The following is an 11,638-nucleotide window of genomic DNA, read 5'->3' on the forward strand; positions in this document are numbered from 1 at the left end:
TATACTTGAGAGATCTAAAGAGTCAACATTTTTTCAATTACAGCTCATGTAAAAACAAAACAGTGTGTAGGTAAACACATGCAAGAAGTTGGTCGGTAATACGTATGCATATAAACAGTAAAAGGAAATCCAACTCATATTTCTTTGGTATCAAGTATATCTCCTACTATAATTCCACAAATCTTTCCTCAGATTAGAATCAAAGCTTTCAACTATATGTGCATCTTCTGATATGCCCCAGTACCACAGACTCATGTGCTAATTCTGAGAAAATGGTATTTTAATAAAAATAGTGTCCTATTCAATGCAAGTAGTAGCCCTGGTTGCCCCATATTAAAAAGCGTCTTGTAAATTTGGCCAAGTAATAAAACCATTATGTTTGACAGAAACATTCACTTTAAGATTCAAGCAGTAAGTTTTAAAGTTATGAGTCATAAGTTTCCAAATGCAAAAGGAAAGTTTTCTGATATTCTAAATGCACGCAAAAAAAATAACATGCTGTCTTTTTTTTTTGAAAAATTAAATATTTAATACTCTCAATCAATTCCTTAAAATGAAATGCTAAATAAAATTACCTCCACACAGTTGTCTTTTTTCCTATGATTGCCACTTTTTTTTTTTTTTTTTTTGGAAAGTCCATTCCAAAAAGACATGCTATTCTGTCTTACTTGGAATCATTAAGAACTTTAACTGAGAACTGAATTTAACACCGTTGAAAAATGTGCTGTATTTTTCTGTAGAATACACGTACTACAATATAAATAGTAAAAACAGCATTGCCAAGGGAAAACTTTCCCTACTGTGACCATCTAAGCTGCTACAAAACCAGAACTGTTTAATAAATAAAATTTTTTTCTTACCTGAACAGCACTATTAAGAAAGCAGCTGTTTTGTCCTGGTTCGTTTAATAAGCCTTTTGTAGGGGCAAGGGACAGTATACTTCCAGGCTGATAAACTTTTCCAAGGTTACCCCCAGGTTTCCTTAAGAATTTCACCCATGCCATTATTTTTAGACTTAATAATTGCAATATTTATGCTTAAATATTTGAGGATATGATGGGTGCAAGGCAAAGAAGAAGGTCCTAAGAGAATTGCTCTAAAGGCAGGGCATTCCATTCAACTCTGTGCAATAGTAACCAGTCATGGGTTTCAGTCCATTTTCCATGAGCAGCTGTCAGCCATCTATCAGGATCAATCTCTCAGTTAAAATACCACTATACAATGTTTTTAACTCTCAGACTTAAAAAAAAAAAGTGTCCAGTTAAGGTTAAAACATGTTAAAAGTTATTCTTATTAAGAAAGATGCACAGTAACTGACTTCTCCTTCCAGGGATATCATAAGGTATTACTACAAATCATTAGTTGTATTATATCACAAGTTTATATATATCACAAAAATGGAAAGTTCTTGATGTTATACTCCTGTTATACTTGTGTTCTCTCATTTTGTTCCATCTTCTTTTCACTTTTAATTGTGACCCGTGAAATATATTCCAGTTTAGAAGACTCCATGTTTATTTCATTCTCTTTCCAGTGAATCTGAAACAGGAAAAAACCAGAAAATATAAAAATAGAATTTTCCAAAATGTTAAAGACCTTCTAAATCAGAAAAGAGATCATGGCCAAAACAACCAGATGCCATAACCAGGGAAGAGGAGAAAAAAGAATTGCCACCTCTAAGTTGTTTTTAAGGCAGAAAAATGAAATTATTTTATCTGTCATAATCAATTATCTTCTAACTTCTTATACACCTCTAAAGACCACGCTAATGTTACTGTAAAGGTTCTGCTAACAATATGCAACAGCTTATAAAAAGACCATATAACATGAGTTATTCTAACTTCAAATCTAATAAAAAGATTACCAAGAAATAAATATTTCAACACTTGAAAGCCTAAGATGGTTTTGATATCAATATCCCAGCAAATCACATGAACTGATATGTATTTCTACGTCTTAAGATTACTAAGATGTTATAGATGGATTCTCAGCTAATAGCCAGCTTTCAAAGTTTCGTACTACCTAGTAAACATTACATAAATACGTCATTAACTTAGTTGCATTCTTAAAGCATCCAGAAAAACATAGCTAATAGCAGAGCAAGAACATTCAGGTAGCTGCCCCGATAACTGATTCCAAGATTTTCAAATTCCAACGAGTTGTTTCTCTTGTTGTTGAAGGTACATATTTAAGGTTAAATGACTCATCATCGTCCAGAACACCACCACAGGCACATGTAAAGCCCATGCAGCGATCATCTCACAACAATGGATTACTCAATCAGTTTGGCATTACTACATCATCCACATAAACATTTGAAGTAACAGCACAGAATAGAATAAACTTAAATAAACCAAAGTGATCAAGGCTGCATATTTGGGAAAGACAAAAAAACCCAACCAAAACACACACAAAAAAAGTGAAATTTGCACCTCACATTACAACAAAGATATTCACCTTAGATCTTACAAGCATGTGAGATACTAAAGATGTATCACTATACTTCAAAACCTGCAGTGTTCTCACTACAATTTTTTCCACTGTGCAAGCCTTTCAAGATTGGTGAGCAGCACTAAAAAACAAAAATAAACTTTGTAGTTGGAACACTGTATAAATTGGAAGGTAACTTTCCCCAGCTCAGAAAAACCAACAACATGTTCCCATCAAACAGTTCTACAGCTCTTAAATATTGTATAGCTGGGATACCACAGAAACAGATCACATGGCTTTCAAAAATACCTGCACGAAGTGTTGCACCCCTAAAACCATTCCCATTTATTTAAAAGAAACATTGGTACTTGCTTGTATTATCAAAAAAAAAAATCAATAACTGGAACCTAACCAAAAGTCCCTTTTGCCCCATGCATAATGAGATGGGGTTTGTTTGTTTACTGATGCTACTGTATCTCACCCATAAGTAATTTGGTTTAATAACAGTGGAAAAAGTAAGTGTTATTTGTGACAGGACTGAACAAGGAGTCTGAAATCTAACTGGAGACTGACCTTGACAGAATATTGTGTGATAATTTTGTTTTCTTTATGTTCACTTCAATAAACCCAGAAAGGCAAAAAAAGAGAAAAAGATGTAGTGAGTAACTGGAAATGCGTATCAGTTTAAGATCTTATTAGAACTTTAAATTAATTAAAAAGAGTATCAACTTCAATTTTTTTCCCCCCACTAAGTCAAAGTGCTCCACAGCACACCAGCTATTCTTCTACAAAGGACCAAACTCTAAGAAAACAGAGACAGAGGTGAAGGTAAGAGTAAAACAAAGATTAACACAGAAAGAGTAAAGATTTATCTGAAGTTAAGTATGCAGAAGTGATAACATGATCTGTACAGAGCAATTAAAGAAAATATTTTTAACAAGTGTTTTCAGTAGAAAGTTTCCATACAGTACATAAATAGAAAATAACGAATCACTACAGTAAAGATCAACGAGGAAGAATCAAGGAAAAAAATCTAAAGTGTATAGCTGTTTTTAATCAGATACATATCTATGCACACATATACAAAAAAACCCCATATACATATATATTCAAGAAGCCAGTATCACACATCAAAAGAGCTTAGTAATATGAAGCATCATTTGGCCCAAAGTTTCCTGCTATCACAGGGAACCATAACTTTTAATTCCTAAAAATGTTATAACTCTGAGTTAAAAATTAAAAAAAATACAGAAGAATCTTACATTCAACTCTTTCAACTATCAAATACTTTCTACTGATTTCTGATTTAATATTTCTATATCCATACGGAAAAACTGACCTAATACACTTCTTGTCACAAAAAGAGCTTGCTCCTCGACATACCAGAGAAGCTTCTTGAGCACGTATTTTCCTGGCAATACAGAGTTCTTAATTCCACTTTATATAATTCCCATACTGAGAATTATATACGGTTCTCGCCACCCTCCTGCTGCTGTCCCAGAAGACAAAACTGAAGTTAAGATGAACAACTTTTGATAATCAGCAATGTCAAACTGGGTACACCGAAGGCGAAAAAACAGGAAAGAGACTGGATTGGGAACAGTACAGATGGCCTGTGGTAGTCATAAAGGTGTAAAGTGTATTTGCACTCCAACGCATGCTTGAGATGTCCCTTGCTGTGTTCCTACCTTGGAGTAGACGGGAGCAACAGGATCAATACAGTTCTGACCCAGAAACACCAGGCTTACTGTCAGGGGCTCCCAACCTAAAATAAATTCCCTACTGAGTGCACGACACCTCATCTCCAAAACTGCTCATACAGTGGTACCCCACCAACAGTGGTGATTCAGCCAGCTTGTCCCCTGCTGTCTGCATTTCAGTGTAAAGATTGCTCAGCATATAATAGCCAAAATAAGGGAAGGAAATAGATGGAAAGTAAGGTAGACTGTATACCAATGATAAAATACAGAAGTTCTTCAGAAGAGACATGTTTCTGGTATCTAAATTTCATTTGGAAACAGATCTCACATACTCAACTGTGAGGCTGGACTACAGTTGGTTATTTAAAGAAATCCAAGGACTGACAAGAATGGCAGGATTAATTTCCAGGCCAAAAAAAAAAAAAAAAAAAAGAGAAAAGTTGAATCCTTGCTTCATAAGCAAGTTATTTTCTCATCTGAAGAAAAGTGTAATGATAGACCCAAAGTCACGTTAAATTTGGGAAACATTTGTGTTCTTTTTTTCTTTAAATGCAAAATGGAGATAGCTACCACAGACACATCTGTGAAACTGGCTCTTAAGACCAACAGACAAAAATTATAAACATTCAGAAAAATTTTACCTCTGTATTTCTCAGCCTTGGGACTTACTTATATTAAGTCACAAGGGTAGAAGAGATTCCATCAACTTTTATGTTTCTTTCTTATCATACTTTCAAGCACAATTTTCCCATGCTTCCGAACAACAGATTTATGCATGGATATGGGGGGGAAGAACCTCTGAATTTACCTAGTTTGTATTTTAACTGCTAAGAAATACACATGCTGTTTTGGAAACAAGAGCTTTTCCACTACAATTTAAGACAAAGAGCATTCATTCACTAAAAACTTGTAGAAAGTAATTTTGTCTTGCATTTCAGGGATGCCCTAGAACAAACATCCCATGCACTAAGCATTTAGGTGTTGGGCTGGCTTTCACAAAAGTTATAATGATTCGCTGCAAGAATTTAAAAAAAAATGGTTCTGAATTAGCTCTATGTTACTGTCACATTACATTAAGATGCTTGTTGTTTAATTTCACATACACAAAGCTGTGAATACAAACAATTTCAACTATCACACCAGGTAAGTGAACACAATCTTATTCTAAGAAATTCCAGAATACATTCATTGTACAGTTTTCATATGTGGGCCAGATATTCATTTTCCCAAGTATTGTGATATTATATTACTGTGGCCTATCTTAACTACCCAAAACATTAGTACACCTTTTCCTGAAAATTTAAATACAGCACTAGAAAGATGAGAAGTGACCACTTAAAAATTATTTTCACGCAACCTTCTCAAATTACTCTTTCTACAAATGGATTCTTTAAACTCATATGTTGAACTAAACATACCCCCCAGAGTAATTCAAACGTGTCAAATATTTAAGACAAAAACAGGAAGGGAATACCAGAATGGTATTCCATTTAAAAGATCCCTCTGTGCTTCTACTACTCAACTAGAATTTTGCACTGAATAGGCACTCTAGTCCCTCTGTTTTATCTACTACTCTTTCTCCCCCCAAATGGTCACAGTTAACTGAAGGAACAGGCAGTAGCTGTGAAATAATACTACCTTGACACACAGTTCTCTGGCCAACATGACTAGGAAGTCCCAGCCTGGAGTAGGAAGTTCCACTACCCTTTCTTTCTCCACTAATACCATGCATCAAACACTATGGTGCATAGCTTCTTATTCACTAGTAAGAGGGGCACTGTAGAGGAGCCTTCTAACAGTGCCATAAGCAATAGGATTAACTTCTGTTATCCATTTATCACAGCCTCTGCCTAAGGAGAGAAAGTTTATAGCAGCATCTTGTTTTGAAATTTACGTTGTACAAATATCTCAACATTTGGTTTTGTTTAAACAAACAAACAAAAAAAAACAAAAAAAAAAGAAGAAGAAAGAAAAAAGCCAAGATCAAAGAAAGCTATTGTGGAAGACGCTGGCAAGGATGTATGCTCTTTAGTCACAGCAAATTTTTCTGGATTTGGACCATCCCTCAAGAGTATTATTCCTCTGCTGACAAGCTTACCCTCATTGTAGATTGCTCCATAAACCAGAGAAGTGATACTGCTGATCAGCCTTGGTTCCTTCCACCTCCCATAACGTTTGGTTAAGCTTTTAGATGACTGGGACTCAGACTACTGACTCCCTTAACCTATATTCAGTACTCTGTAGGACCATAATTAGGAAATGAAGACTGTTCTTGCATGTCTGTGGTAAGCCAGTGTTACTAAGAGCACTGTAGCATTTATTAGCCACGGGGGTTTACCAGTTCTTTGTAAGTTCTTGGCTTGACAAAGGTGTGGGTGACTGAGGATAGATCATAAGTCATTGAACCACACACAGTCTTCAACAGGTGCAATCTTTCAGCAAAACAGTTATTTCACATAGTGTTGTTGACATACTACGTTAGATTTTTTAGCAGCTGAGAGTTAAAGAAATATGCTTGCCCTTCAGACTAAAAGGATCAATTTTGGATGACTGTTCTCAACCAAAGACACTAAACCAGGGCTATGAACTCTCAAACCAACATCTATTTATCAGCCTAAGTTCTTCTGCCTTGCCTAGTTTCAGTCACTGTTCTTCAGTCATCAATGATCTCATCAAGCACCTTGCTACCCTTAGTTGTGCAGCCTTACAGGACAAAATATATGCCTGTCAAATTTCTGGCACTTGCCTTTATAGTTTCCAGAACAACAAATAACACTAATCAGCAAAAACACGTGTTATCACCTGTTCTGTTGGTATACCCTAACACGTAAATAACTGCAGCTGGCGCAGTCTTTTCAATGTAAGAAGAAGTAATGTCACTAAATTAGCTTAGAAATCAGTGCAGTTCCTATTTTACCTAAACAAATCGATTCCTACAAGCATATTTGAGTTTAGGTGTCTTTGCTATCCATTTAGATAAAACTGATGAGAGAAACAGTTGGTTCTGTGAATACTGGAACTATCAGTGACTGGCTCCTGATAGTTTTATGTCTCACAGCTGAGTTCTCACACAGCTTTCTCCCTAGATGGGCATATGCCAACTCTACTCCTTACGTCTTACAAGGTCTCTCTCTTCCAGCCAGCTGCCTGTTTTCATGCACTTTGTAAGTACATAATCATCTTTAAGACTTCTATCCCTTCTGTCAAATTGGGTGGAAACCTGCCAACGGGTTCAAAAGTTGTTGACTGTGCGTGTCCCTGAAATTTGGCTGAAGAATCGTTATTTACATCTTCTCAGCTTCATTTTGCAACTACTCTCAGTGTGTTGCATAAATGACTAATGGCAAACCTTTCTCATGCCCAATGTTAAGGTTACTTTTAGGCAACACAGCTTTTTGCTTCTGCTGGGAGTTCACACCTCTGTGCTGAGCCTGGCAACCCAACCCAATGGTCTGACAACTCTGGTAAATCAATTTCTAAACTGATATATGTTATAACTTAGGAATTTAGATACAAGACAACAAAAATTAGGAAGGAAGAGTGATTTGCGAAGGAAAAGTATTGCAAGGGAATAAACTAATGATAGGAAACCACTAGTTTTCTGCAGTGAGCCAACGTTATTAGGACTGTGGTTACTTTCTCCTCCTCAACAGAATTAAAGCCATCAAAAATTCAACAACTTGCAACTGTGAGAATTTGAGTGTTTTCCACAGCTCAAGAGCTTGTTATTTAAAATTGCCAATTTTCATCAACAGAACAAAAATCTGATTTGTACTGTGACAATATTGGAGGTTGCAATGTTTAAAAAAAGAAAAAAACAACAGTGAAGTTGCTTTAAAAATGTAGAAAGAGACTGAAATTCAAAATGAATAAACTCTTACATCCACTTCAATGGGGCTGACTCAATTTTTTTGGTCCCTGCACAAATCCTGTCCCCTTTCACCTTTACTGTTGTGTTGAACTGTATGTCAACAGATCTCATTTGCTGTAAGATACACCTAATGGTTTTAATAGTCACTAGTCTTTGTTTTTGAAAATGATATTATTCACTTCAAAAGCTGTCTAAGAAATACGTTTACAAGAACGCAAATTCTCACTACTTGGAACATCAGATAGAGAAAAACGTCATTAATAGCACTTACTTTCAACACACATAACATGAAACAAGAACAACACTGTAAGACAAGACAAGACAAAAAATCCCATTCTCAGCAGTGACCATTAGCCTTGATTTTGTGGGCCCATCTGCAAGTATACCAGCCAGTGGTATTGGTCTGACACATTCTTTCTGCATTCAGTCACTGACTCAAGAAGTCACCAAGAGGCAAAAAGGGGTGTTTGATGGTTGGAAGAATTTCTAGAAGAGATAACCAATCTCTGAAGATTTTTAAACCCAGTCTTTTTCTATTTTAAAGACCTCTATTGCCTCTTCTCCAGCCCTTATCCATTTAGCTGTCCCTCATATGCCAAACCACTGCTCCTGCACGTCATACTTCTCTGTATCCTTTCAAGATGGGCAAACCAGAAGTGTAGATGCTATCCAAGATGGCTTTTGCATAAGTGTACAATTTCTTCTTTAAGCTGTTCCAATAAAAACTTTCCTGTTTGCATCAAAAACAAAACAACAGGTTCACAGCTCAGCCTCTCTAGGCTGTTACAACTAGAAACCAACTTTAGAAATAGCTACAATGGGAACTCTGACTAAAGATCTTAAAGAATACAAATTCCGAACCCATGACATGGGCCAGCATTTGCAGTGAATCGTCACACAGAAACTACAGAGAAGATTTTTGTTTCTCCACCTTCTTACTCCTTTACAAAGTGCTTTGTTCAAAGATTACTATGTACTCTTTTCTGAGCTTCAAAAAGATAGAAGGTATCTTTACAATAATTCTCACACTTGCCTTTTTATCCCAGATTTGCCTGTCCAAACTGTAACAACAGAAGTACAAAATACCGAGTTCGGCTCCTTCCCAAAAAGCTTTCTGTTTTCTTAAGTCACCAGGAAAAACTACATAACAGAGTTACAAGGAGTGGTAATATGAGCATCATCATTAAGCCCACCCATATTTTATAGGCTTGACAAAAAATCTGAATCCTTACACTTCTGAATCCTTATACTTCATATATTTCTTCACAAACAAATCTGTACAAACCTACCTATAAATATTTCACTCAGTCCACACGTGTAAAATTCTGATCCGGTCCAACTCCCTGTTACAGCCTCAAGCCATCATCATTTAACCTGGCCCTGACAAACTTGCTCCCGCTTAAACCACAATGACATTTTTGAAGAACTCTTTGAATGGGTTTCAATCCCATCACTATATCCCCCAAGCGACTAAACTGTTTTACTCTATCAAGAGGCATTAACCAAGGAAAAATGACAAAGTGTTGCTACCAAGATCTTGGAAAGCAATGTAACTGGAACACATGATAGTGCTAATGCCCTGACCCTGAAGTACTATGGGTCTCATATGCAAACAATTCTGTCAGTACTACATCATGCACACTGTATGACTGAAAAAGATTCTGCACTATCACGTTTTGATATGAAAGTCAAGTGCATATTTTAGGTGTTTTTACTGTCAACATCCCAACTGGTCCAGGACAATAACTTTTTACACAAGTGATTTGATATTAAAAAAACCCAACCAGTAAATACATCTCACTTTGCAACAATTTGTTAGGGAAAGAAAGGATTACATATCACTTAATGAGGCTAACTTATATTCAGATTGTAACATGAACTTTCACTATTTTGATATCTAAAATCACCCTTTCATTCTACAAAAACAGGACAGTTAATAATAAAGTCAGCCAAGGCAATTTCCATTGCCTTGAGGGGGAAGGGGATACTGCATCATCTATCAGGCACAATACTAGCCACGCGATTAAGGTTTTGTTCTTAAAATAATCCTAGTACCTTCAAAGTTAAGCAAGAGGGGATTTTTTGCATGTGCAAAATAAAGCATTAAGTAGAAATATGTAAAACCCACGCTTATTTTGGGAAGGGAAAAATACGCGTCAAGAGAACAAGACATATTTCCTCTGAAAAGCTGATTTCAAAATATTTGCCTTAAAAATCAAAGTAAGGGATAAACTTAAACTTGGATCAGATGCTAAGCAGACAATTTGCATACATTTACCTACATGCCTCTGAAACTCTATCTGTACGAATACAGCAAATAACACAGCCTCCAAATACTGTAAACTGATTAAATTTCAAACAGCTCCATACTACCTGTACTGGCATTTCCTGTTCTGAACAGCCTTTGAAAACACTCCAGAAAAAACTCGCTGACGGGCATGTGACTACCACGTTAAACATTAACTTTACGTTCTGGCTTTTACAGAGCCAACACGGGAGCTCGCACCGTCTCGGCACGAACACCATGCCCCTTTCAAAGGCAGCCTTACCCCGCCGCTTACACAATTCACAGGGACAGCGCCCGCCGCTCGCCCCGCCATCAGTGTCTGACCCTCACCCACGCCGTCCTCAGGAGGGATTTAACCCCGGCGCCGCCCACCGCGGCAACACATCCACGCCGGCCTCCTCCCGCGGGTGAGCGCCGCTCCCCGGGCAGGGGCCGGTGCTGCCCCGGCCCGGCCGCTCACCGCCTCAGCGCGGCGCGCTGAGGAGACGACGGTTACCGCCCCAACGGCCGAGCGCGCGGCGGCCGCCCTTGGCCGGACAGGACTCCCCCCTCCCCGCCCCCGGCCACCGCCAGACCAGGCGGCAGCAGGTGAACGGCCGCCGCCTCGCCTCCCGCCCCGCCGGGGACGCGACCCCCGCCGCTACCCCCGACTCACCTCCCGTCCCTCGCCGCTCCCGCCGGCGACTGCGGGTGCAGTCCCGCCCTCACAGCAACTTTTGCTCCCGCCCCGCTCCTCTCCTCTCCTCAGTCCGGGTCGGGAGGCGGGGGCGGCCTCGCGCGCGCGCGCTCCGCCTTCCCTCTCTCCCCCCCCCCCGCCCTCTCCCGCCCGACGTTGCGCCTGCGCAGTGAGGCGGCCGGGGAGCGGAGGCGGCGGGAGGCTGGGCGGGGGGGGGGGGATAGCCCGGATCTTCCCGAGCGTTCCCGGCGGCGGGAAGCGGGCGGGGGCGCTGAGGGAAGACAACCGGAGCGGGGAGAAGCGCTGGGAGGCGATTGGAGGAGGCCGGGCCAATCACAGAGCCGCCGCCTCCCGCTCCGGCCGGAGGAAGCCCGGTAGGTGGGCTCGGTCTCCTCAGGCGGCGTGAGGAGAGGGCGGCGCATGCGCAGTGGGCCCGCGGGCGTTACTGCGCCTCAGGCGGCGGGACGGGTGGGGTTGTGGGTTCCCGCGGCCTGTCGAGGGCAGAGGGCCCGGGGAGCCGCGGCCAGGTAAGGGGGTACCGCAATTCCCCGCCTTTCACCTTCCCCGTTTCATCGCTCGCTGAGGGCGCGGTTGTCCCAAGTGTAAAAGCCGGCGTGGCTGCACCTGAGGTAACTGGGAGCAGCGCTCAAAGTCGTCCGGTCACAGCCCAGGAA

General features: G+C 39.8%; 1 protein-coding gene across 4 annotated transcripts in view; it reads right to left on the minus strand.

Annotated features, from left to right (window-relative positions):
• USP53 (ubiquitin specific peptidase 53) overlaps positions 1–11,093 on the minus strand; it is a 41,124-nt gene extending 30,031 nt beyond the window's left edge. For 3 of the 4 annotated variants that reach the window (XM_087735557.1, XM_087735556.1, XM_087735555.1), the window contains exons 1-2: positions 10,944–11,093; positions 861–1,539 (exon numbers count right to left, since the gene is read on the minus strand). In XM_087735557.1, coding sequence (XP_087591683.1) covers positions 861–1,004 — 144 coding nt within the window. In that variant the 5' untranslated portion in view covers positions 1,005–1,539; positions 10,944–11,093. Of the gene's footprint in view, positions 1–860; positions 1,540–10,943 lie in introns of those variants that run through there. The other variant, XM_087735558.1, reaches the window with a different exon arrangement.
• Between the last annotated feature and the right edge of the window lie 545 nt (positions 11,094–11,638).

This window comes from Nipponia nippon, unplaced genomic scaffold, assembly GCF_047370975.1.
Source record: "Nipponia nippon isolate SJK-2023a ecotype South Korea unplaced genomic scaffold, ASM4737097v1 scaffold_6, whole genome shotgun sequence".
NCBI lineage: Eukaryota > Metazoa > Chordata > Aves > Pelecaniformes > Threskiornithidae > Nipponia > Nipponia nippon.